At 43.1% G+C, this 27879-nt stretch overlaps 1 protein-coding gene across 24 annotated transcripts in view; it reads left to right on the forward strand.

Moving 5' to 3' along the window:
* RBFOX2 (RNA binding fox-1 homolog 2) overlaps positions 1-27879 on the forward strand; it is a 184913-nt gene that overhangs the window by 88988 nt on the left and 68046 nt on the right. For 2 of the 24 annotated variants that reach the window (XM_088676702.1, XM_088676708.1), the window contains exon 1: positions 2264-2511. The exons of 17 other annotated variants lie outside the window; for them this stretch is intronic. In XM_088676702.1, the coding sequence (XP_088532828.1) occupies positions 2485-2511 (27 nt within the window). In that variant the 5' untranslated portion in view covers positions 2264-2484. Of the gene's footprint in view, positions 1-2218; positions 2512-13468; positions 13661-27879 lie in introns of those variants that run through there. 5 more of the 24 variants (XM_088676703.1, XM_060279874.2, XM_088676707.1 and 2 more) reach the window with 5 other exon arrangements.

A 27879-nucleotide genomic window follows, 5' to 3' on the forward strand; every position in this document is an offset into this window, starting at 1 on the left:
TGTAGCAGCAGCCATGCTGCAATCACACACATTATGGGGCATTTGTCTCTCCACCCATGCCCCCTCACCCACTACCGGTACCTAATCATAAATTGTAGGAGCAAGCACAAGGAATGCAGGAGGAGCCAACTTGTGGTTTACATGCTGGATGCCCCTGGTTTGAATCCAGGTCCCATCTACATGCTACAACAGCAGAAAATCATGCCCACCACCACCCACCTATTCAGGCACACCTCAGCTGATCAGCAGGACTCCTTCATGGACTGATAAGCCTGATCACCTTGTGAGCCAACTAGCACTTTTGGCCCTCCCCCCCTGACCTTAGTATTTCCCCTCTGGTGGTGAAGCTGATCTTGTGTCTACGCAGGCATCCCCAAACTTCGGCCCTCCAGATGTTTTGGACTACAATTCCCATCATCCCTGACCACTGGTCCTCTTAGCTAGGGGATCATGGGAGTTGTAGGCCAAAACATCTGGAGGGCCGCAGTTTGGGGATGCCGGAGTCTACTGCCTTGCTACACTTAGCATTCACTTCTAATGTCTCTTGCTTGCCTGGATGGAGGATAGAAGGGGGAAAGTGCAGAAACCAGCCCACTGTACAAAAGGTATAATTTGCATTTCTTTGTTCCAACTACTTTTTCCTCTGGCCCCACCTATCGTTGGCACATGGTCCCTGGAAAGTTGTAGCCCTTCAGGCTGAAAAAGGTTTCCCACCCCTGGACTAGACAGTGCTCTCATCCAAGGAAGGAGAGGAAGGAACATAAATGTAAAATGGACATATGTACAGCATTTTTGTTGGTTGCATTTGCCACTATTTGGAGCTGATTTCTAGCATCTGTAATGCCTTTTCCTACTTCTTTCTACTGGTATTACAATACAGTATGTGGTTGCTCTGCATGTCATTATTCTACAGTTGTAGGAAATGGTGGTGGTGTGGTGCAGGCTGAGGTTTTGATACTGAACATTAAACTAGGCAGAAAGGAGATATATGAGGGGTGTGTGGGTGTGTACACCCACCCACGAGTCTCTTTCTGCTTCCTCTACTGAAAAAAGGTGTTTGGATGAGAGTCCCAAAGATTGCATATGTATCAGCTTTGGGTTTATTATTATTATTATAAATTTTCATTAATTTTGCCCTTTTGGTGCTTTTTAAAAAAAATAAAATAAAATGAATAATAAACTAAAAAGAGAGAAAAGAACCAGGATTCCCTCTGGGGATGTGTGCGTATATAAAGTTACTAGGGTAACTGTAATTCTGGATCTAATGCATAATCAGACACACAGTATTTTCCCCCCATGGTGCCAAATAAATGCAAAGGAGCATGAGAATACAAATTATTATTTATTAAATTTATATACTGCACTTCATCCTAAGATGAAGGTGGTGTACAACATAAAACAAACAAACCTGTGGTGGGATGCTGTATTTGTATATTTACGATTCTGATTAAAAAATTGTTATTAATGAATGCTACCAAACCGAGCTCCAACTGTGGGGTGGCATATAAATGTAAGCAAATAAAGCAGAAGCCACAGTCAGGCATCTTCTTGGGGGGGAGCCCTGTAGCCATGTTCATTTCAGCATCAAAAACTATACATACAGTACTGTATTGGATAAACCAAAACCACAACAAGCAAAACCATATTTTCCGGGGCGTTTTTGCTTCCTTTCAGATTTAAGCGCGCTCTCTCCCACATTGCCAGTTCTCTTTCTCTGTTACTCTGTTTATTAATATCACTGGGCTGGAAGAAGCACTGCCTTGAGAGAAGAGAAAAAGCAGCGAAGCAAAGCGCCCTAATGGGCGCCGAGTTCAGTTAAGGGGTTTCATCTAGGAGGACGACATTGCCCGTGTCCAAGGTGCGCGGAGGTGACATTGCAGGTATTCCTTTTGTGTAGAAGAGAGTTCCGCCCGCCATGTGCAAGCGTGCCCGGGCAGCTGGAAGGGCTTCGAGCTCTTTTGTTACACGGAGCTGTGCTGCCTACGCCTCCCGACTGGATCGAGGCTCTGGCGCCCGCCCGCGCTCCCTCCGCGGCCCGAGTAATCCTATACCCGTAGGCGCGCAAAGCCCGGAAAGAGGATGCCAGCAGTATCCCAGAGGCCCCTCTGCTTGACTCCGAACTGGCTCTGCAACCGTCCAGGCGGGGACGGGGGACGGCGAGGAGGAGGCGGGCCCTGGCTCTGATTAATTACCTTAGGCATTCGGGGGAGGGACTTGCAGCCGCCATCTGGCTGAGATATGGGAGGGAGCTGCAGAGAGGGCGGGCGGGGGAGAGACAGCCAGAGAGGAAGAGAAAAGAAAGGAAGAAACACGAGAGAAGAAAGGGAGGAAAACCAGGATCAAGGGGAACCCCCCGCTCCCTCTTGGTCGCCATTCGGAGACGGGGCGCAGAGCAAATAGGCAAAGGGTTCTGCCACAGCCCCACCTGGCGGAAGGGTCTTTCTTTCCCCTTTCTCCAACACCTCCCCTCCCCCGTTTTGGTTTATGGAGAAAAAGAAAATGGTCACTCAGGTAAGGCTGCGTTTCTGTGGTGGTGGTGCTGCTGCTGCCACCGCCGCGGCGCGCCGCGGCCCCCGCCATCCCCGCACAATTCCGAGAACGGGGGATCGGGAGTGTCTTGCAGCGGCTTCGCCTGCTGCAGGGGGGGAAAAGAGCAAAAAATAAAATAAAAAATGGTGCCTTCTTATAACGTTCGCTCTAAGCTGCGGGAAGATTGCCGTACATGGGAGTGTGTGTGTGTGTGTGTGTGTATGTGTCCGCGCAGCCATCCCTGTTCATTCTGCTCCATAGCAAATTCCTGTTTCCTGTGCTGTGCAGCTGCAGCTCAGGAAAGACCCTGTGGGGATTTGTCTACCTCTTTGTCTTGGCGTGGAGGGGGAGGGGGGGAGAGGGACTGCAGAGGTACGGAGGGCTTTGCTACCAAATTGCAATGGCACGAGGGGCTTCCTTCTCCCTGGGGTCCTGGTGCAGTTTGGATGAGGCTACTAGAGGATTGGATTCTGAGTTTCTTTTCAGAATGAATTGCTTCCATGCTGGCATGCGTTCCTTTCTTGAATCAATAATACAGTATTAGATTTGGGGTATTTTGTTTGTTTGTTTATTCATTTGTTCATTCTTGCTCTTAGCAGCTTAGGTTTCCTCGGGGAACCAACTAATGATATGCAGCAGTATGTAGTGGCCATAGTGTGGTATGATCCTTGAGGTTCATTCTGTTTCACTCATCAAATCTACCTTCTCTTTAACACCCCACCCCCTGCATAGCAGCGGTGCAATGGGGGGCATATTCAGGTCTTCTTCCAGGTTTGGCTGAACCTGCATTTTAATGACTTCTCTGGGACAAACAAAGGTAAACACCCCCCACCCCAACCATTTTCCCAGGTGTCTTGTCTAAACTGAATGGCCTCCAAGCTGTGAGGTATGTTTCAGCTAGGCATAGATACAGGAAGGCAGCTGCCTATCATTTCCCAAGGAAACAGCATTGGCACTGAAGGCAGGTGAGGATTTCTCAGGGAATTTGCCCCGTGTTGAAGAGCAGTCATTTTTCCTTCTCTGCAAGGGATGTTATCTGATGCTGCTTGTCATTTAGAGCCTTTGGCGAGTGGGAAGGAGGTTTTGTTTTTTGTTTTACAAAAAAGCATGGAAATCTCCCAAGTTGACATACGTAGAAAGGTAGTATAGGAATTAAGAGAATTCAACAAAGGGGGGGGCAGTAAACAGAGGAGGTCAGGAAGCAACACCATTAGAGCCAGACTTCTTTACTGTTTGCAGTTATATAATGCCCTGCAGTGCCATGCAGAGATGGGTACCTTTGGGGGGGATATTCCCAAGGCAAAATCTTAGAAAACTTTTAATCATACAAATTTGATACATTCTTTGGAATCTTGCATCATTTGACATGTAACTTTTGTAACATCACACATATGTGCATCACTGTTATTTTAAATTAAATCTCTGTTAAGCTTTGATGAGCTCATGCACGACCGACTTCAGGGAGCACTATATTCCAGATGTCTGGCTCAGAAGGAGGTTGCTTCAAGCCTGGTACAGTACCAGCTTGACTTCTTCAGCCCTCAGACTTGCATTGATTTTACGTAGTGGTTCAAAGGCAGGAATATCTAGCCATTCATGGGCCCATTGCACCTCTTCCTCTCTACTACGGACTCTCATTACTGGATTTATAATCTTTTTAAAAAATCTAGGATACTTGTATTGGGACAAATAACAATTTCAAGGGATTCTCTAGGACAGCCTTTCTCCACCTGCTGTACTCCAGATATTTTGGACTACAACTCCCATCAGCCCCAGTCAGCATGATTATGGAGACTAGGGCTGATGAGAGTTGTAGTCTAAAACATTTGGACAACACCACATTGGGGAGGCTGCCCAGGAACATCACCCAAAGGCTTTCTCATTATTTTTGTGGTTAGATTTTTTTCTTTTCAATATAGCTCATCATCTTATATAATAAGTGTTGTTAGGCATACATGATACCTGGTTTATTTAATGTGTGTTTTGCTTCCCCACCCCCATACATAGGCATTGTGCAGTTTATGTATGGTTCTACATTTGTATGGCTGCTTTTCGTAGGTCTGAACTCATGATTAACATATAAAACTGTCCAAGAAATCCTGGAGTAAAGATAGGCATATGTTGATATTCTTGTCATGTGCATAGAAAGTGAAAAGGCTTATAAGCTTATCAAGGAAGCTTAGAGGACTCCCACATGCATAGGCTGAGGAAAGTCTGTTCTGTTTGTCCTGGAGAAAAGAGAGAAGGAAGTAGTAGCTGATATTAAGACTCAAGAAAGGCCATTCTTAACTAGCCTTGGCTTTGTGACCCTAACCTTAGTGTACATAACAGGAACATGGAACCTATAGTCTTCCACATATTGCTGGACTTCAACGCCCATCATCCCTGAGCATTGGCCATGCTGGCTGGGGCTAATGGGAGTCTAGGACCCAGTATACAATATATAATTTCCAATGTGCTATTGAACGTTTGTGCCATATTTATACTTTAATTGCACAAACAACCTAATAAATATAATGGTTATCTGATATCCCAGATTAAGAAAGCAGTGTTTTGGTTTAATGAGTTAGCATGGCTGCGCGAGAGAATTTACTTCCTTGGTTCATCCTCTGTGCTTTTTTTTTTTTTAACCTTTAGGCCAGCTTTTCCCAACATGATACTCTCCAGATGTTTTGGACTACAGCTCCCATCATCCCTGTCCATGATGACTAGATTTGATGGGCTTTGTAGTTCCAATCAACTGGAGGGCACTGTGCTGCAAAGAGGCTTTAAGGTGGCATGCTATTATGGAATAATTCCTGAAGGTGCACACATTCTTGTAATCCAGACTTTGGTTGTTGTGTTCAGAACTGCTGATCACAAGTCATGTCTCAATGGGGCTTTGTGAAATCAATTGCTTTTGGAGTCTCTTGAATGCATCAGTTGCTGGAACCTCATGCACACAAGTATTTTTGGTCAGTATTATGACACCAGCTATATTGGCTCTTTTCAGAGTATGTTTACATGAGCAAGAACCAAATTAGTTGCTCTAACCATATTAGTTGCTTTAATTACTTTGGTGAATGGGATAGTGCTTCTGTGTTCAAAGATGTTCAGATACTTTTTTTTTTTTTAAAAAAAGAGAATAGTACCATTTGCACAACACACTAGTGGTGTACTACGGCTGGTATAAAAAAAACAGTCTCTTCTGGGGATGTGTGTTCCAGTGGGAGGGGATGGAGTGAGTGCCTCTTGGTTCACTCCTGTACAATATGGTCATATTAAGACTGGATTGAGAGACAGTAAGGAAGTGTTACAGAATCTGCCACATGCACTCCAAACTGACAATTTTAATTTGTATTTCTGCATTTACAGTGTGTTAATGTATAAGTACACTTCATCAGTGAAGTACCATTAAAATAGATGCAGAGAACTGAAGCTGGTACTAAAATAGCATTTGTTGGTTGGAATGCTTTAAAAATAAGAGCCCCGTGTATCTAATTATGTGTGAAACCTTTGTCACAAAAGTGCCCCAGATTTGTTCCTTAGGCCTCATTCAGGTGAATTTAGCCTGAACTCAGTCCAGATAGTCCTGCAGATGAAATGGAAAGTGGAGAGAGAGGGAATTATATATGTTAAAGGAGTTTCCTTTTTTTGGCTATACTTTGAAATTACTAGCGTCTGGAGAACAAAAAAAGCCCTCCCTTTTTTTCTTGGACAGCCTAGTGCCTTGCTGGCGTTTTATTCAGTATCTGTTTCCAATCAGAGATGAGAAAGAGGGGGTAGGTACTGAGCTTCCAGGAGAACGGGGAAAGGGTGTGCTGCCCCTTTAAAGCTGTTCAGCAAGCCCATGTGGCAGTAGCCCGTTGTGGAGTGTGTTCCTGTGCAATGAATCACTCATTCCATTGTCTGCTCCCCCTCCCCTCCTGCTTGGAGAAATGGAGTCTTTCACCTGGGCTTACAGCCTGCTTACAGTTCCTACTCTTTAGGTAGGGGGAGGGGATGCTCACTGTAATTAAAAGCAGAAGGAGGAGAGCTGCTCCTTTCAAAGCTATGAATGAGCCGCAAGCTGGGGAGTGGCACTTTTGCCCTTCCTGGTGGGGAAGAGAGGTAGTAGCATTCGAGAGGGTAGGGCAGCTGGCATTTCTCTTTTCTGGAAGTTCAGGATCTCCTTGAAGGATTATTTGTCTCCATTTTGTAAGCCCTCTGAAATGATTTGACTCCCTTCTGTCAGCAGCACCCGCCCCCCAGCTCTCCACCCCCATTCTTGGGGTAGGGGGGGGGGCCCAGCTAGCACCGTTTATGTTGGCATGTGCTCAACTAGCTCCACTGTGCCCAGAACTCGGAGAGGTGTTGGTTTTATGGATTTCAGACTTGCTCGTTTTTTGGGGGTGTTTTTTTTTTGAAAAACGAACCAGCAGCTGCTTCATATTTTCCAACCATTCTCTCCCCCCCTCCCTTGCTTCCCCCTCCATTATAACCCATTCCTTGCCAGGCCCCACGCCAGTCTATGACAAAACAACTGTAGCCAGACACTGCAATCCCAGCCTGCTTTTTATAAAAGCACGAATGCAGGAGTTCCTTAAATGGAGATTAGATTTAAATCTGAGCAGCGTTCTGCTTGGCAGTGCTCTGATTCATTAGAGGCTGTGTGTGCTTACCATCCCTCCATCTTCTCCCTTGCCCTGATCTTCCCCTGCTCACCCTACAGTCGTAGCCAGGCCAGTGAATGCATCTTTGTTAGCCTTACAATGGGATAAGGGTGGGTGCTATATGTAGAATGGGGACAGTTGCAAGGGTGATGGTTACCTTGTACTAACCATAAGCATTCTCCTATATGAAATTATATCCTTTGTTTATACTGTACTTAAAATGCGCACATTCAAGACAGCTGCTGCTCCTCCCCTTGCAATATGTTGCAGGATTATTCTCATTCTCTGCCGGCCCACACTACAAGTAATGTATTACATGTTCTTCTTATTCTTTCATCTGCTAACACTCTCAAGCACTTTCCTGTGTTATAATTCACCCTTTATGGGTTATCATGTACACTTGAAATAAGGCCTTTCCTGATGCAGTTTCATTTTCCTCCCTTGTTTTGATGGCAGAATTCATACTAATCTACTTCCTTCTCAGTAAAGATTGTCACTGTCAAATCATCTCATTGTCTGAGTTTGACCTTCAGTCGACTTTACCAATGGTCCCTGGCATGGCATAGGGTTTTGCTAAAAGTTAATTGGTGCTATAGCATGTGGCATGCATTGTTTTGAACCATCTGGGTTTATATCTATTCCATGTGCTACAGGGCTCCCTTGTGTAGACAACATTGCCCCCCCTTTTTTTCTTCCTGTCACACTAGATCTTCCTAATGATCATACTACGTACTTTGACTTCATCTTTTAGAAATGTTTAGATATTGTGGTTAAGTGCAGGCGATTGACTTAATAACTTAAATTCAAACAATCCAGCTGATTTGGGAGAAGTGTAAGAAAGGCATGCTGGTGCTGCTGGGAAAAACCCATACCTGCAGGCCACTTTTCTAAGAGGAAATGAACAATAGCACCCTTGCCTGAAATGTAGGGATATATTAAAACCTGTTAATTGCAGCTTGAAGAAAACTACTTACAGGTGGCCTAGGCATGCCAGATCCTAGAGGGAATCTTTGAAATCCCTCCTTACTGGGGATTTTAAACTGGTCTGGATCTGGACAGATTGTTTTATGCCCTTTATTGCTCCATAGACTCAGGAAATCGGGAGCTGCTTTTAATGAGCCTAAGCTGGGAAGTTGTACGGTATAAAGGGGAATCTGATACACCAGTGCCATTTGCTCAAACCTGTGTCCCAAGAATAAGCCGTAGCAATTTAATAGATTTCTAGTTGTGGAAATAAGGTAGTTTAGAAAGATAGAGCTCAGGACTGGGGCTTGGTAGATCAGGGTTCTATTTCTGGCTGTTTCGCTGGAAAGTCTGTTGCAGTCATTGGATTAATACTGTTGCAAACATGCAAAGTATTGGTTCGATATCCTTCGAAGAAGAGGTCCCAACATGATTTATTAGCTTAATGGACTGTGGAGAGTTGGCCAGAGTCATTTACAGATAAAGGCACATGATGGCTCCCTGTGGAAGCGCATCTTCTGGCTATACAGATAAAAGCACGAGTTCTTCATGACGGCTGAGATTACAGTGAATTAATACTGTGCATCTTCTAATTGGAAAGCCTGGCCTGCTTGTGAGAAAAGTAATTGGAGGACATGATATGTATTTGTGGGCATTTCTGACCAATAGGGAGTTGATCTGCTGTCCTCTGCTTCCGTCTTCCTCTCCAGCTTCTATGCTTTTTTTGCCATTTCTTTCTATTTGCCTGATTGCGTCAATATATTTTGATCTTAAAAAAAGAAAAAGTATGTGCCAAGGTCACCCAAATTGTCTTAAGTCAAGTTGACTTTTGTTGATTCTGTAAATTAAGAAGTGTGGAATTATAACTCTGCCCCCGCAGTTTCTGAGGTGTTACCATACATTGAATGCACCCTTTCAAGCATAATATTTGCATTGACATTCCCAGAAGCTGCTATTTAAAATGGATGCAGAGTTCTTCAAGATGCTGAACTCTTTGTTAATACCAAGTATTCTGACCGAATGGGAGTAAAATCATAGAATGTAAACCTGTGCTTGGAAAAGCACCCCCTTTTCTGTTTGTCAAACACAGCCCCTTTCCCCCCCAAAACACATCCATCCAAATTTCTTCAGCAAAGCCACTATAGCATGGGTAGGCAAACTAAGGCCTGGGGGCTGGATCCAGCCCAATCACCTTCTAAATCCGGCCCGCGAACAGTCTGGGGAATCAGCGTGTTTTTACATGAGTAGAATGTGTCCCCTGTATTTAAAATGCATCTCAGGTTATTTGTGGTGCCTGCCTGGTGTTTTTACATGAGTAGAATGTGTGCTTTTTATTTAAAATGCATCTCTGGGTTATTTGTGGGCCATAGGAATTTGTTCATTTCCCCCCCCCCAAATATTGTCCGGCCCCCCACAAGGTATGAGGAACAGTGGACCACGCCCCCCCCTGCTGAAAAAGTTTGCTGACCCCCCTGCACCTCCCACATCTTTTACTTTGGTAAAAGATTCCCACTGCTACCCTGAGGGATGCTGTGGTTTTCTAGCCAAGCCATATACACCCAAGTCATGATGCTCACGCAAGATGACAGGAGCTGCAGTAGGAGTGCAGAATTACTTCCCAGTCTGTATGAGCTAGTTGCACGTTATGAGTTGTTATTGCAGGGTCAAACATTCCCTGGTGTGGGAATTCGGGGTTTTCTAACCCTGCCACGAGCAATTGTTTAATTGTTTTTCCTTTCTCTGGGTTCTCTTTAAAGTGCATAATGACCCTACCCCGGTTGATCTTGCTGGTGTCATGTCTGCAGAGAGAATGGACTCTGTCAGCTGAGTTATTAGTTCTGGCTTACTTATTCTCTTCCTTGGCTTGGTTAGGCTTTGCTGTATCAGCTAGACTAGAGAACACTGACTTGCTCTACTCCAACCTGAAATAATAATTCCTCTTAACTTGCAAAAGAATCCATTATACGGTAGCCACAGAATACAGCATTAGTTATTTAAAAGCTAGAGAGTGTATAGGAAGGCTCTGGTTTAGTCTGCAATAAAAAGGTGACACCAACCTTCCCCAGACTGGTGCCTGCAAAATGTTATGGACTACAAATCCCATCGGCCTCAGCTAGCACAGCGTTGGGGAAACCGTACCCAGAAACTTATTAAGTGCTTCACAACAATTGGTTTCTGTAGCTCAGGTGATGGAGCATGAGACTCTTAACCTCAGGGTTGTGGGTTTGAGCCCCACACTGGGCAAAATATTTCTGCACTGCAGAGGGTTGGAATAGATAACTCTTGTATTTCCTTCCAACTCTACAATTCTTTGGTTGTTTCCTTCAATATCTGCCACAACCTGATGCTGTGCAGGGCGGGATGTGAGGCATGCTTGGGAGTAAGTTTGTGCACATGCATGTGTGTTCAGTGCACTTTTTTTATTTTAAAGTCTTTGTTTATTTTATGGAATGCCAAGTCCTTTCCAGTGTTTCTGACAAATCACATTAGGAAGCATGTTAAGTCAAGATCAGTAATCTATTGCGGATTGATAGTGAGAGTGTTTTTTTTTAATTCTATGATGACTAACAAGATTCTGCTTTAGAGACCATAGTCTTCACATATGGATTTTAAGCTAATTCACATTGGTCTGCAGCAACAACCTTTGGTTGACTTTATTTTTGTTGGAATTTTGGGGCACTTAGAGGGTTTAGTGAGTCTATTTAGTTATTTACAATTCAGTTAAAATGTTTTAATCAACTCTAAAGGTTCTCTTGATGGGTAAGCAGATTTTAAAGCATTTTAAAATATTTTTAATAGCATTGCTTATGAAAACTGCAGGTAATAACCATTTTAAAAGAGGCAAATCCCTCATCTATTATGATGTCTGCTGTGACACATCGTCTAAAAACAAATGCCCTTTTTTTTTAGACCTGTTGTTTTTCTCACGTGCAGAATTAATTAATTGACTTAAACTCACAAAACTACGGTAATCAACTAAGGTTTATGTAATTATTATACAGCCCCTGTTATTGTTTTGCTTGTAGACTGAACCATTGTTTTAGCCAGTTTTGCTTTGGTTTCTAATCACCACACCTTCTACATCAAACAGTACAATTCTTAGCACTTTCCATTCTCCTAACTTGCATCAAAACTGGACATAACACAGGTAAATAAGAATAAATTGGGTTAAAAAAATCTGTCAGCTGTAAGGTGCCCTTTCCTCAGAGTCTGGGTGGCAGCTTCTTAATATAGAGGTAGCACATAATCTAAGGAAAAGGAACTGGAATATGGATTCAGGTCTCATTTTGTATGCAGCAGCGATGCACCTATGTAGATTCAAAGGTGAGAGTGGGAGAAGGGAGTAAAGGGAATGACCGCATAACCAGTTAGAAGCAAGGTAATTCTGATGTGAAGAGGAGAGGAAAAACATTGGCGCAGTTAATGGGAACTTGAAAGAGATGTAGGGGAAGAATGGCAGAATCAGTACAAAGACTCTACCAGAAAAGAGAGAGGTGATTTTAATATTAGCATTGTGTGAGAGTGCTATTGCGCCTATATATGTTGTCCTCGAAAATTTACTGAAGCCATAATCACACATAATAATAATAATAATAATAATAATAATTTTTATTTATACCCCGCCCTTCCCAGTCAAGACCGGGCTCAGGGCGGCTAACAACAAATAATATCAACAACATAGCATTAGTAGTGCAGTAATCCCGCCCCTGTTGAGTTATCTTGCACTGCTAAAGTATTTATATAAATATTGGATCTATGTGAGCAGGGACAACAACATGAATGTGATATGCATAGCTCAGTAGCGTAGCAGTACATGGAGACCCAATTATTCCCTCTTTGTTGTACCATCCATAGTCCAAGTCCTCAAAGAGCATTCTTCTGGTCTACACAACTGTGGTTGCTCCCCTGAATGCTCATCAGAAAGCCAGGTCTCCACAGTCCACAGTGTTAGAAACCCAGATTTATAAGCTAGGTGCTAAACGACACCTTAAATCCAGGTTACGGTCGCCACAATGGAATTTCTGTTCTCCAGGGGGTTGGACCAGATGACCTTCAGGGTCCCTTCCAATGCTATGATTCTATGATCTCAACTACATTGCTTGATTTTAGCTTGCTCTTACAACAATTCACTTGTCCCAGTATGCAATAAGGAGAAACAAACACAGTGGAAATGGAAATTGTATTAACTATGGACTAAGAGAAAAGTTTTTAAACTGTGCTAATTTCTAACACTGTGCACAGAGGGAATTTTCATGTGCCTGCATGAATACTTGTATGCACACATGGAAAACAGCTTGCTTGCCATATATAAAAATATATGTTGTATTAGGCTTGCAATCCTTCTAAACTGTTCCCTGCATTTCAGTAGGTCCATGACAATTTCCTAATGAGTATCAATGGCACAGATGTGGCTATTTAGTCCAATTTAAATGACTAATGTGCATAAAGTGTGTGTTTTTCATGTGTGTGTGTGTGTGTGTGTGTGTGTGTGTGTGTGTGTGTACTGTACATGTTTATCTTTACCTCTTTTAAGATTTAGTACAATAAGAAGCAGAAGGTAAAAAAAACCCAACATACAGTATATCAAATCATAGCATATCAAATCTGTTTCCACATCGACACTGTTTAGGACTGCTTCAAACATCACAGCTGTTCTATGTGGTCAGCAGTGACATGTGAGAAATTGCGTGCAAACTACATAAATAATACCATATGTGATTCCACTATTGGCTGTGGCTTTCCAGAATTGGAAATGTAGCAAAATAAATGCATGTGTGATTATTGCGTGGAACAGTTGGCATGTAGCTTGCATGCAAGTTCTTAAGCAGAAGTGCTTACCCTGTAGGAGTTAATGTCTGAAGAAACCCTGGGAGAATGGGAAGTTAGGGGTGAAGATTTAACTCTCTGATTTGGGGGTTTAAGGTACAAACTGGGAAGAAGGCTACATATAGAAGACCATCTTCCAAACCCTCAAGAGTAGAGGACCAGAAAAGCCAGGGGAGTGTGTTTCTCAGCACACAGTGCTGTTCTTTTTCTTTTTATTGGCAACAGGCAGTCAAAAAGCATAGAGCAGTTGTTGAGGTTGATGTGATGCAGATGATGGGAAGGAAAATGGCCCCAGAATGCAGACAATGGTACTGTTTTTGAAAATCATACTGAGTTTTCCTCACTGCTTGTGCTGGAATGAAATGTTTCTGATTTTGTGTGTGAGAGAATGAATCTTTCTTGAGAGTCTTAGAATTCTCAGAGTGTTAGGTACTGATGTGCTAAAGAGATAAGAGCTATAGCTAGATGATAGGTGAAGACAGTGCAACAGCAATTTATTTTTGTTTTCTTCCCCATAGATAAGGAAGCCTATTAGTCCTTTTGTAAACTAAAGCCCAGTGCAGAAATCGTGCAGCTCTGATGCGAGGACTAGAATTACTTTGCTCCAATAGAAATTATATGCACATCTGGCAAAAAAGAATTCAACAAGAGGCTTGAGTTGGGAGGACCCTGAGGAATAACCTGAGTGAGATGGTTGTCTGAAAAATTAGGTATGCTTTTGTTATTTAATAGAACTGTAGGCAGTGATCCTGGGGATGCGGGTGGCGCTGTGGGTTAAACCACAGAGCCAAGGGCTTGGCGATCAGAAGGTTGGCGGTTCAAATCCCCGTGACGGGGTGAGCTCCCGTTGCTCAGTCCCAGCTCCTGCCAACCTAGCAGTTCGAAAGCACGTCAAAGTGCAAGTAGATAAATAGGTACCGCTCCAGCGGGAAGGTAAATGCCGTTTCCGTGTGCTGTTCTTGTTCACCAGAAGCGGCTTAGTCATGCTGGCCACATGACCCGGAAGCTGTATGCTGGCTCCCTCGGCCAATAACCTTTACCTAGGCAGTGAATCAGAAAGGAAAAGCTAGTGATTAAGCTGTGAAATGCCATCCAATATCTGGATATGAATTGTATTTATTTGAACAGAATGAGAAATTCTTTGCTGTACAGGGTTACTTTAAGGTGTCACACATCTTTCCATACGACGATTGTGCCAGGCAAGAACTTTAGAAAGGAATTGGTGATACACATATAATGTATTGTTGAATGAGTAACTTCCAAGTTCGTTATCATTCTGGAAGCTGCTTCAGAGAAACAGTAGAGTGCTTGACATTCATAAGCCAGGTAAAGAAAAACGTGTTTCCTCTGAATTGTGTTATTTATTCTTGCACTAAGGAGAGAGAGAAATGGCATATTAGATCATTTTTTAGATGTGTATGTGTGACATATTGCACATATGAATAATTTGTTTGAAGGTGTGATCAAATTGCTTCAGCATATTCATCTGTAAGGAGATCTTCATATACACCTAATTTGTTAATTTTTCCAGCTACCTGTCTAGTATGAGATTGTGATTACAGGTAATTCATCATTGCAATATGTGTATTGCAGAAATATATATATACACGTATATAAAACCCAGTAAATACTCAGTTTTCCTATTCACTGATACTCCGAATTCTGGCTGCTGCATCATATCAGATCTATAGCTTTATCTGACTTCCCAGCTTCTTCAGACATCTTCAGTTCCTGTTCAGCCTTCTCGAGACCTGCCTGCAGCATCCATAGCAACCCCCTTTATCCCTGCCTTGCACAAAGTCTGTTCCTTTCTGTTCCTGTATATTACCCCAAATAATGCGCTTTGTTCTGATAACTTTGGCCACTTGGATCTCCCTCTTGTGCTCCAGTTTTTCGTGAACAATCAGTGCATAGGCTGAGAGGGTAATGCGTCATTGCTCACAGAAAAGCCCCCAATATCCAGTCACAATGGCATAGGGGCCTCTTCAGATAATATTAGTGAAATGCATGGGACTTCCCTTAAAGATGTCTCTTATGTTTCAGCTGCTGCAGAATGCTGTGCTTTGGAGACATAATCATTAGCATTGCCACACTGGGTTTTAATTAGCATCCAAGTTCTTCATAGATTGGGACCCATGTACCTGCTTCTTTCAGTAGGAGCCTCCATGATTTCTGTGCTACATTTCTTGCTTGAATGAAAAAACATTGGCCTCAAGGATTAGAGTCTTTGGCTATGAAATGAACTACAGTAGAAGGCATTAGGTTGGGTAGGCTCTTGTTTTGTTCTCTCTCTCTGTAGCTGTTGCTGGTTTTATATTGTTTTCATTTGTTTTTATATGAACTGTTCTGTGATGTGAAAGGACAGCACATTAATGTATTAAACAAAGTTTTAAAACCTCCCTGTAATTTTATATTGGAAATGGAAAAGGAATGTTTGGACACCAACCCTTCTGTCCCCTCCCATCTCTCCATTGAGGGGGGGGGGGGTTGCTGTGTTCGCTTAAGGACCTTGTGTTTGTTTGAGTTCAGGGTCTCTCAGTTTATTTGGTGTTTGAGGAAGGAGCTGTAAACTCTCAAGGCCTGTTCAACATTTCTCCCAATCTCAAATCCAGGGCGCATGAAGTCTAATTTGAATTGGAGCCTTTTACTTCTAATCACTTCCAACCATGAGGTCTACCAATACAGAAACCCTTACCAGTTTGGGTTTTAGTATGCCTGGAGTACAGTTACTGCTAGGGCATATAATTCATTTAATTGATCTTGCAGTTTTTAGAAAAGGAAAGGAAAATGTGGTGTTTCTCTTCTGAGTTTGGAAAAGGACATGCAGAATAACAAATGGACAGACTTCTTCTAGCAACTGGCTTGTAATGAATGCTCAGGTAGTCTCATTACCTTTAACCTTGATACTAAAACAGGACATTTTTGCTGGCAGCCCCATGTAGTGTCTAATTCCACCCTCCGTAATAACTACATTAGAGGGTTACTGTGATGCTTAAACACTGATCTGAAAGAATGTGATATACATACATTAAATAAATAAGTTGTCTTCTGCCTCACCCTAGTCAGAAATCTGTTTTTCTAAAATCACCCATTTTGAAGTGAAGGAAGCAGAGAGTGTTTCAGTAGCTAACTTGATTTACTAAACTAGCTCACTCCCTTGAAATTCTAGAATGAAAGGAGTAGTATGCCAGTGCTATAAAATAAAACCAGTTATGCAAAAGACATAAAGAAAATAGGCTCTTACTAATAGGAAGCATGTAGCATCTTTTGTCAGAAAGCTTTTCACAAATGTTATCTTGCAGAGCGAGAGAGTTACTGTCAGGTAAACAACAAATAACACAGTGTAGGAAGAGAAATTGTTGGGGCTGGTCAACGGACTTGCCTCTGGGTTAAGTGGTTGGTAATCTGGCACAGAAGGCTGCATTCAAGATTTCATTTTATTAAAAATGAACCTAACGTTTGGGGAGCTGCAACAATCACAAACTCTTGGATTTCTCAGGTACCCAGTGGAGGCTTCAGAAAGGAGGGGGCATTGGACAAGATGCGGTCGTGGCCTTCCAGTATTAGTGTATGCTTTTATCCTAATAGAGTTCTTATTGGGATGGCTGTGTCCTGAAATATTTATTGGCCTGTTTAAATATTAAATGCCATGAAGGCTGTACAGCATGATGGTAATTCTGGTGCCGAAGGGGATAGATTGGTCTGCATGTTGGTCCTTTATTATCACTGGAGGAAACATATTTTGCTGCTCTTCTTTTTGTTACCACCCAAGTAGTACCTTAATATATTTCCTTTCACCCCCAAGACTCAACTTTTCTGTTAAGACCCCCATCTTAGTACCTCTGCTGGCTGAAAGATCTTGTTTCCAAACCTTTATCCTGCGGTATGTTGACTCACTGAGCTAGCTCTAGCTCAGGCATCCCCAAACTTCGGCCCTCCAGATGTTTTGGACTACAATTCCAATCATCCCTGACCACTGGTCCTGTTAGCTAGGGATCATTGGAGTTGTAGGCCAAAACATCTGGAGGGTCGAAGTTTGGGGATGCCTGCTCTAGCTCCTGCTGTCTTGGCAGCAGTTAGTGGAGTAGCAAGATCAACAGAGGTTGGCTAAAGCTAGTCCAGGGGTCAGCAAACTTTTTCAGCAGGGGGCTGGTCCACTGTCCCTCAGACCTTGTGGGGGGCCGGACTATATTTTGAAAAAAAAAATGAACGAATTCCTATGCCCCACAAATAACCCAGAGATGCATTTTAAATACAAGGACACATTCTACTCATGTAAAAACATGATGATTCCCGGACCGTCCGCGGGCCAGATTTAGAAGGCGATTAGGACGCATCTGGCCCCCGGACCTTAGTTTGGGGACCCCTGAGCTAGTCCCTTGCCTACTCAGACAAAAAAAATGCAAACCTCATTCTCAGCTGAAATCTCTTCTAGGATTTCAGACTTTATCATGCAGCTAATTATGCCTTACTTTGTATTTAGTTGGGTCTCTTGGGTCTGGCTAAAGTGCGTAGTGGCATATATCCCAAGCCTTTGCCTGTTATAGCCAAGTTTAAGACTAACTGTGTACAGTGGTACCTTGGTTGTTGAACGGCTTGGCTTCCAAACAAATCGGCTCCCGAATTTGCAAATGTTTCTTTGGAAGCCGGACGTCCAACACGGCTTCCCCGGCTTCCGATTGAGTGTAAGAAGCTCCTGCAGCCAATCGGAAGCCCCGCTTTGGTTTTTGAATGGTTCCAGGAGGAACGGACTCCCAGAATGGATTAAGTTTGACAACCAAGGTACCACTGTATTGGAATCCCCACTGTGTTCACAGCAGGAAGGGCTCGGGTGCAACACTATAAAATCATCGTGGTCAGTCAAATCTCTCAGAATCAAGCACTGTCATAGGAGACACCCGGAGAAGTAGACTGCAGCTAGATCAGCTGCTGCGTAAAGAGATTTATCATAATGTTAAAACAGGATTAGAATGTTCTAATCCCGGTTTAGCCATGATAATTTACTGGGATGCTGTGAGTTATCATGCAGATGGACTAAGGAGTGCATCAGATTGCAAACATAAATTGTTTGAATTTATGGTGGTTTCTAAAGTGCAGGCTGGTTTGTTGAAGCAGCTATCACATATGGTCTTTTGGATTCAGGAAACGGGGTGGGGTGGGTGTCAGTTCAGCTAAGTCTTTTGAGGCTGAGGCTATGCCTAGATTGTGTTCTTGGTGGGCAAATGATTGTACGTGATCTTTCACAGTGATGTAGGTTTTGGATGCATCAGCCTCGGTTTCCAGAGTATCTGTATTCCGAGGAGTGTGGTGCTGTTTATCTGGAAGAAGTCATTTGTATCTTTTGCTGCTTTTGAAAAGAGGCTATTGAGGATAGCTGTGGGGCTTCCTATAGAAGTCGTTCTCAGGCGAAGTTACATTATCATTGCAGCAGAGCTGGAAACTGTGACAGAATTGCCAGATAAGCTCAGTGACCCTTACAAGTAAGCATTAAACCACTTTAAATATGCATCCATGTTGAGAGTTTGTACAAGTTTAACAGAATGAATTGTTACTAATGCAATTGAACTAAAGGACTGAGGGAAAGGCCTCCGATAATTTCTGTTGGGATTATCTTCTCTGGAAGTTTTCAAGGCCTTTCAGCTGCCATTAACTATGTGGTATAAGTACAGGCCAGTATATTTTCCCCAAATAGACATTTGATGCTGATTTTGCGTTTCTCTGGCAATGTATTTGCAAAACTGTGTGTAACCTTGAACTAGCCATACTTTTAAGGGGTACAACATTAGAAAACTGAAAGGAATGTATAGTGTAATAAAAATCCGCTAAGTTATTGGGCATGACTAAGTAGTTGAATAACACCTGTACTGTTTTACAGTAAGCCCACAATTTACGCACATTTAGCTTGTGTGCATTCAGTTTTGTATATGTGGCAAAAAAATAAAATAAAAGGGGGAGGGGTTCTGAGGAAAATGACCTTGGCAAGCCCACCTGCCATTGAACCCAGTGTGTTTTGACTATACGTGATTTTGGCTTTGGCACATTCCCCAGAGCGTAGTCCCCACGTAAGTTGCAGGTTTACTGTACTCATTCCCTCAAAAGATGAAAAAGGGGGTTTCCAAAAAGCTGCTTTCCCAGCTGGTGGTGGAAGACAAAGGATATTAAGTGTGCATGCACACGAAAGCTCATACCAATGACAAACTTAGTTGGTCTCTAAGGTGCTACTGGAAGGATTTTAAAAAATTTGTTTCAACTGTGTCGGACCAACACAGCTACTACCTGTAACAAGAAAACAGGTAGAATGTGAGACAGATTTGGAAGCTAATTTTTGTTTGTTCACTTAAAATAGTTCTTAACAACCCTTCATCAGATGATTCTAGGGAGATTGATATATATATATGTGTGTGTGTGTGTGTGTGTGTGCGCGCGCTTTTTACATTCTGGCACTTAATTTTATTTTACCCCTTTTGGTTTTTATGCTGTTTGCATTTGTGCTTACATTAAAACTCTTTTTGGTATGTACAGGATTTGGATTTTTGTTTTTGTTTTAAATAAAATAAATAAACAGTTGAATTGTGCGTTTTATTCTAAAAGTAAGTATGTAAACTGCGCAGAGGACTTAGTTTATCAGTAGTATAGAAATCTTACTACTGCAACTATTCACATAGTATATGCATGCAACAGTATAAAACCCCACAATAAACAGGAAGATAAAAGGCTGGTTAACAGCTTAATACCAGGGAGCAGAGAAGGCAGTTCCAAATAAGGCACCACCAGAATGCCTGGACAAATGGAAATGTCTTATTCCGGAGTCAGGATACTATCACCAAAAAGGTGCTGTCCCGTCTGACTACATAACAGAGCTCCATAGACAAGGGCATCTACATAGACAAGGGCATCTACAAAAGATCTCAACATCAGAGCAGGCTGGCATGGGAAGAAGTTTTCCTTTATGTATAAGGGTTCCAAGGCTTTTAGTGTTTTAAAGTAAATTTGTGTTTGGAAGCAAATAAGCACCCAATTTAATAATTTCAAAATAGATGTAATATGAACAGCACTCACTGACAAAGTGTTAAAGCTTCTGAGTCATTCATTTCACCATATATAAAGTATGACACTAATCCAGTGTAATCCAGGTGGTTAATAGAGTTTGCTTCACTGTAGCAAGACTATCCCTGTCCAAGAGTGGGTTGACCAACTAAATCTGGTAAAAGATGCATTGACCTACCAAGGCCACTTGGGCTTCAATTGACAATGCTGGATCAAGAAGTACAGGCGGTGATAATTTTTCATGCGTTTGATTGGCATGCAACTGCTGATGTCCACAGTTTTTGACCCTGGGTGGGCTTATGTGCGCTTTGCCAATGCGCACAATGAGCTGGAATGCAACCCTTGTGCAAATGAGGAGTTGCCTGTATTTCCAAATTGCATGCCTCTTCCATGGTGTGTGTGTGTGTGTGTGTGTGTGTGTGTGTGTGTGTGTGTGTGTGTGTGTTGTTATTGGAGAGCAGTTACAGTCTCCACCTGTCATCCCTTCCATTGCCCCTCTATGACAAAGATATGCGGTATTGTTTCCAGGGAAGGAGAGTGATTGCCTTGGGGTAGTTTAGCTCCTATTATGCCTTCTGCTTTGTGCTGCATTTTTGTTGTGCTGGGACTGATGCATATGCCTCTGCATATGCAGCCTCCAGCAACAGTGACATGGGAATGAAAGCTTTAGAGCACAAACTGAAGACTCCAAGAGGAGTGAGGCTTTACATAAAATGTGCTACGTTGCGCTTGCATACCTTTCCCCAGAAGGGAAACCGAGTAATGTCTGTCTGTAGAGCCCAGGCCCACATCTTTTTTTTCAAGCTCAGCAGCCCTTTCCAAGACATCCAGCACCAATTAATTCCATATGCTTATCTTCCCCCCCTCTTTCCCATTCCTTCCTTTCCCCACCTCCTGTTTTAACTGGCTGCTGATTCTTAAGGTTTCTGCCCAATCTTTGATTTTCACTTGGAGTTGCTCTCTATAAAAGTAGGAAGGACAGGAGGACAGTCTATGCTGGTTCTAGCAACATGAAGAGATATAAATGATTATTTGATATATATGAAATTTAACAGATGCACCGAGTACTAAGGGGCTCTTTGTTCCTTACACCAAAAGATAACACAGGGCCTAGGTTAAAAGAATCATAAGAGACTTCCAGTAGTGTCTTAGTGACAAAGTTCTAAATAATCTGTTGACCCTCAATCAGGAATTATCTTTCCCATTAATTCTGTTAAATCTGCCATAGCATTTGTATATCTAATAATGTTTTGGAGATGCTGGTCCATACTAGATGTTGACTAAGAAGCTCTGTGATCATTGATTGATTTTTGGATTCATTAGTTGATTGATTATTGCATTTATTCCCTATCTTTCCTTCAAGGAGCTCAAGGTGCTCAATGTTCATCCCCTCCCCATTTTATCTTCACAACAGCCCTGTGAGAAAGGTTAGGCTGAGAGATGATGGCTGGCCCAAGGACATCTAGTGCACACCATGGCAGAGTGAGGATTTGAACCCTTGCTTCCTGGGTCTTGGTCCATCACACTAACCCTACACAAATTGCCTGTTTCTGTACACAATTCCTCATGTCATCATCTTTTGTTTTCCCAGTCTTGCTTTATGGCTATGATTTCTGTTGGGGCTTTGTTTTTTGTCCAGTGCTTGAAGATAATACACCAGAACTATGGAAATGCCAGATTCCTAAAAGTAATTTGTGTGAAATAAGGGTTTGTCCAATTAAGTTGTAGAATCGAGTTGTGGTTGACCCTGACCTATTATTTGGATAGGTTATAACCCCCTAGAAGAGTACTGTAGTACATGTTCATCCTGGAACAAACTCTTCCTTCTCCTCTATTTAATTAAAACTGTAAACATTTGGGGACAGGGACCCTGCTGCTTCTGTGTTCTGTACAGTTTATTGCACACTGTTGAAGCTAAATGAGTAATAGTGACTTCAACCAAGTGGTAGATGTTTTGCATTGGCAAATACCAGAAAAACTTTTCAAGGTTTGGTCATGGTTCCAAGGAGCCCCATTGTATGGAGAGTCAGTGTACTTCAAGAAGTACATACTTTCATGGAATATTTCTGTATAAATGTTGGGGATAATGGCAAAAGATTCCTCTTAGTTCTTATTGTACAGTCACACCTCGTGTTACGTTTGCTTCACGTTGCAGCTTTTCAGGTTATAAACGTGGCAAACCTGGAAGTGTTTACTTCCGGGTTCGCCGTGCGCGTTTTGTGCATGTGCACAAGCACTCTATCACACTTCGTGTACGCGCAGTAGCAGCACTCTACTTACGGACTTTTCAGGGTGCGAATGGCACCACAAAACAGATCACGTTCATAAGTAGAGGTACCACTGTATCTGGTCAGTATTATTGCTGGGTTGCAGTAAATAGTACTTCCAGCTACCTATTATTTGCAATGATTAGTGCTTTGGTGACTGGCATGTAGAAATGCTAGCATGCCAGACGTGTGAAAGTTGTACATTAAGTGCCACCCTGGGCTCCTTTGGGAGGAAGGGCAGACTATAAATTTAATAAGTAAAGTGCCTCAATCTCCATACTTGTTACTGCTAGTTCTGGCAGGATCAGTATGAAGGTGATTGGCGGACAAAAAAACAGCCATGGCACAGAACAAAAAATGATAATTACAAACTTCCATGACAACAGGTACCTCTTTTGTGCTGAGAAGCCTCACTGAGGAAAACTGCGTTTCACCCCACAAAACAACTTTTCTCTTGAATTTTACCCATATGTTTAGACTTTTAATTCCCTAGAGGTTTTTTTTTTTTTAGCAAAATGAACAGAAACAAATTTACAACAGTTAGTTGTGCTTCGTGGTGATGATTATGAGTTGGTACACAAACCTTGTGTATGATGCAGGTAGGGGAAAGCTGAGCGCGCTGGAAACTAAAGGCATAGCTGCCAAGTCTCCCGTTTTTCACGGTAACCCCCCGTATTTTAATCCATTTCCCACTGGCAGCCCGGATTGGAAAAAATCCTGTAAATCCCCCGGATTTCCTACCTGGCAGGGAGGCTCCATTTTGGGTCCTGGCGCTGCCCGATTTCCGGTGCCCAGAGATGGGTAGCATGGCACCGGAAGTTGCCTCTATGCATGCCTGGACATGCGTAGAAGCGACTTCCGGTGCCGCTCCGCCCATGCCTGGGCACCGAAAATCGGGCAGAGCGGCACCGGAAGTTGCTTCTATGCATGTCCAGATATGCATAGAAGTGACTTCCGGTGCCGCGCCGCTGCTGATCCCGCATTTGTCAGCGGGAGACTTGGCAGCTATGTAAAGGTTGGTTCAGAGGGATGAGATCCATCAAGGGCAGGGCAGCATCTCAAGCCAGGCTATTCCAAAACTAGCTCATGTACCTTAGATGCTGAAGACACTTCCATATTTATAGACCAGTGGGTTAGTATCTGGAACCATTCAAGACTTCAAAATGCCTGGGGCCCAATGTCGTTAAGGTAGAAGGCCTGTATTGGGACTGAATAGTTAATGGGTTGGGGCTCTTTTGGGGGAGGGAGTTTGTTTCAAACCCACAGCTTTATTTATTTGTATTTGCTCTGATTTGCCTTCTGTTCCAAAGAGTGTTGGTGAATTACAGCAACTCCAGAGCAGCACAACTCCCCCCCCCTCAAAAAAACCCAGCACTTTCCAAACATTTTAAAGTAAGACTCATTTTTAAAGTATGACTCATGGCCAGTGAATTAGTTTAAAGGACCTACCGTTAAGCATACGTGAGCGCTGGAGATACTGATGAGAAGAGAAGGTTATTGAATTGCCATTTTCCATCCTGACATGTGAAAGGTGGTGATAAGACTTCACATGTGCAGTAACTGAATGCTAGAGCCTCGTGGCCATTGAATTAGGTCTTGCATTTCTTGAGGTGGGACAGAGTTGATTGCAACTTTTGTTTGTCAGGTGACAGATTGAACACAAAATTCCAATCAGAAAAACTGAACAAACTGCAACATTATCAACTGTGCACGGAGCAAATAAGAGTACATTTCTGCATTTCCCCCACATTTATTCCTTTTAAGAGACGTTGATTTTGTGATCACCGAATTTGATTTCTGAGCAGAAACCTGATACAAACCTGTATATTTATGTGTCACTAGTATTTTTAAGGGGTAAGGGCAACCTGGTGTAGCTGAAGCAGAGATGATTCAGATGCATTTATTTGGACAGCTTCTCCTTGTTTCCAGTCTGTAGTACTGATACTATAACTGCAATATTTCAAATATTCATCGATACCTTCACTTACAGTTCTTTAACTAAGAAGTCAAAGGGAAGGGAAGAATAATAACTGATTGGATTAAACATTGACTTTGCCAACTGCAAAGATTCCACTTGCATCATTATAGGCAGCATCAAAACTTTGTGAATACTTGCACTATTGCTTCATTGTTAGTTTACTATTGGAATTATACAGTACTGCGAAGTGTTTCTACCATTATTTGAGGGGTTCAGGATTTTCCTTTAAAGACAAGATCCTAGTATATGTTGATATATGGCACATGGTTCCCCCCCCCCACACACACACTTGAGAAGATTGGATAAAACAAAACAAAATAAAAATGCTAATTCAAATGAGGGAAAGCATCTAACCATTTGTAATAGTTTCACTTTAGTAGCACAGTGGTTAGCCAGCACTTTGCTGACATGTAGGCAGAATGAAGACAAGTCAAACAAGATTGTCCAGAGTAGAGATAAGTTGTTGGAAAAGGATAGTACGAACTGAAGAACTGGAAGAGAGAAATAGCCCGTCTTAAGATGTGCACATCTGTCTTACCTAGTAATCTCTGCAAAAGAAGAAAAACAACTTCATGTTACATTTTGTACATTAACTTCGACTCTAGCTTCAAACCTTGATTTACAGGATTGCTATATTTGTTGGGAGTGAGGTCCCCCATACATTCTCAGTGCTGCTTTGGTGTAGGGGAAAAAACAACCAGGTTTTTAGCAGAAATTGGCTGCAGAAAGAAATACTATGTAAGAAAGAAATAGAGTGTAAGGGCTTGTCCAGACTTGTGCTTGTTCCGCTGCTTTCCTCTGGGAAAATCTGATACTAACCACTGAATCGGAGCAAACACCAATCTGGTTTTCTGGTTCTGATGTTTGCTCCAATTCAGTGCTAAAGAGCAGGTTTTCCTCGGGAAAGTGGTGGGGAAAATGGAAAATTTTAGGCATCGCTAAAACTGCTTGGTCCCATACTTTCTAGGCACAGGATAATTGGAAGTGTAGATGAGACCGAAGTGTAGTTGCAGACTGGTTAGAACAATCAAAACAATAGATAAACTATTTTCCTTTACATTTTTTACTTAGTGTAAGATCACATTAATAGTAACAATAATTTTATTATTCATACCCTGCCCATCTGGCTGGGTTTCCCTAGCCTAGCCACTCTGGACGGCTCCCAACAGAGGACTAAAAACAGAATAAAACTGAAAACATGAAAAAATTCCCTAAACAGGGCTGCCTTCAGGTGTCTTCTAAAAGTCAGATAGTTGTTTATTTCCTTGACATCTGATGGGAGGGCGCCACTACCAAGAAGGCCCTCTGCCTGGTTCCCTATAACCTCACCTCTCGCAGGGAGGGAACCACCAGAAGGCCCTCGGTTCTAGACTTCAGTGTCCAGGCTGAACGATGGGGGTCGAGACGCTCCTCCCGGTATACTGGGCTGATGCCGTTTAGGGCTTTGAATTGTGCTTGGAAAAGTACTGGGAGCCAATGTAGGTCAGGTTTTTTTTCTCCTTAATTTCAAGCAAGGTGAAAGTGCTGGAATGTATACTCTGTGTAAAATTGAAAAGGGTTTTTTTTTGTTCCTTATTCTATTACTTTGAACGGAATATTGAGGGCACCATTGCACTTGATGTATGAGAGAAAGTATATAAATCTAATCGATCCACCAGCTATGTCTCAACATTTAGTTACTACTTTTTTTTTAGCTCAAATTGTAGAACAGTTGTGAGAAACCTGTGGCTCCCACTTCAAATATTGCTAGACATCATTTCCCATCATCCCTAACCATTGGCCATGCTGGTTGGGGCTGGTGGGAATGGCAGTTCAGCATCAGCTAGAGCAGCGTTTCTCAACCGGTGTTCCGCGGCACACTACTGTGCCACGAGACGCTGGCTGATGTGCCGTGACGAGAAGGGCGATTTGCATCGTCACGTCGCTGACCCGCTGGAAAGGAAGCCGGCCGGGTCACGACGCGAGGCGTGTCTCCCAGCCAACGTGAATAGTCAGGAACGGACTCCAGCACTTCTGCTGCCGTAGACCCGCTTTGCCGCGCATCTTTGAGGATGAAGGCCATGTCTCTTGCGCTCAGGTGCTGATCGCGAGTTTCCCGCTGTGGGAATGCCCGAGTAGGCCGGCCACTGACTCTTCCTTTGTGTGACTTAAGGTCACTCAATCCAATGAGCGGTGGTTGGGAGAGGGAGAGAAACGATAAGCCCCACCCCCTCCGGCGGATTCAACTCTCGACGCGCGTGCACAGTGCCCTCTTTTTTTCTTCCCTGGACATAAATCTCCTCGCTGCCGCTTCCTTTGATGAAAACTAACTGAGGAAAGAGCGTCTTCGCTTCCCTTTCTTTGCATGAGTTCGCCTCAGAAATGCTAGGGATTATTTTGGGGGACGGGCGGAGAGGAAACCTCCTCACTTCGGCGGAGGGATTCCTACCCGAGCCCTGTCCGAGGCCGATTTGTAAGGAAGAAGTTCTGGCGCGCAGTTCGTTTGTCGCTTGAGCAATAGGAAGCGGCCAGAGCTGCTGCGCATGTGCGGGAGTGGCCCGGGAGAACCGATGATGGGCTCCCGGCGGAGGCAGGAGTCGCTCCTTCGGTTCCACAGCCTCCTCCTGCGGTGAGTATTTCCCTCTTTACACCTTTTCCATTTGAAGTCTCTCCCCTCTCCCCTCATGACATGCTGCAAGTGTCTTGAGGGCGGGGATGCCTTCGCCACTTACCTTCACAACAACCCTGTAAGGTAGGGCTGCTGCTAAATATAGGGCGGCACAGAGTTGGTGTGCCGCAGGATTTTTTTTCATAGAACAAGTGTGCCGTGGCCCAAAAAAGGTTGAGAAACACTGAGCTAGAGGACCACAGGTTTCCCACTCCTGCAGTGTGAACAAAAGGAAGTTGGGGAAGGGAAGCCTGTTTCATTCATATATAAGCTAGAACAGGCACCCCCAAACTGCGGCCCTCCAGATGTTTTGGCCTACAACTCCCATGATCCCTAGCTAAGAGGACCAGTGGTCAGGGATGATGGGAATTGTAGTCCAAAACATCTGGAGGGCCGAAGTTTGGGGGTGCCTGATCTAGAAGATACCACTGAGACTGGCAGCTGGAAAACAAATAATTATATTTGTGGCTTAGAAATGCAGAAACAGCACTTTATGTGTAGGTAGAAAACATGGTGTTTTTGTCCTGTAGGGATTCAGTAAATAAAACTGGTCATCATTGTGTATTCTCTCTGTATTCTCCCTCTTTGCGCTGCTATCATTGAATGCCCTTCTCCTTTTCCCTGCTACAGGCATGCATGATCACATGACTCCCAGGGGACACTGGCCAGATATGCTAGTGTCAGAACAAATTTGGAATTCAGCCAGTATCTGAATGACCTGGCGTTAGCTAGATGTATTCTGAATTTAACATAGTTTCATTTTGCCTAAAATGAGAGTCGCAGGCAATTTGATAATGCACAGAGAACGTTTCTCTAGTTCGTTTCAAGCCCCCTGCTGCTTCTGCATGGGTTCTTCTGCAAGACTGTTTTGTACAGTGGTTCCCTTTGGAGAAAACTAACAGTGATCCTCTGTGCTATGCTAAAGCACAATTTCCCTGTCTCTGGGTTATGTTTCTCAGTGTTGCAACAAGCTGCGCTGCTTCAGATCTG

The sequence above is a fragment of the Zootoca vivipara genome, chromosome 9, assembly GCF_965207765.1.
Source record: "Zootoca vivipara chromosome 9, rZooViv2.hap1.1, whole genome shotgun sequence".
NCBI lineage: Eukaryota > Metazoa > Chordata > Lepidosauria > Squamata > Lacertidae > Zootoca > Zootoca vivipara.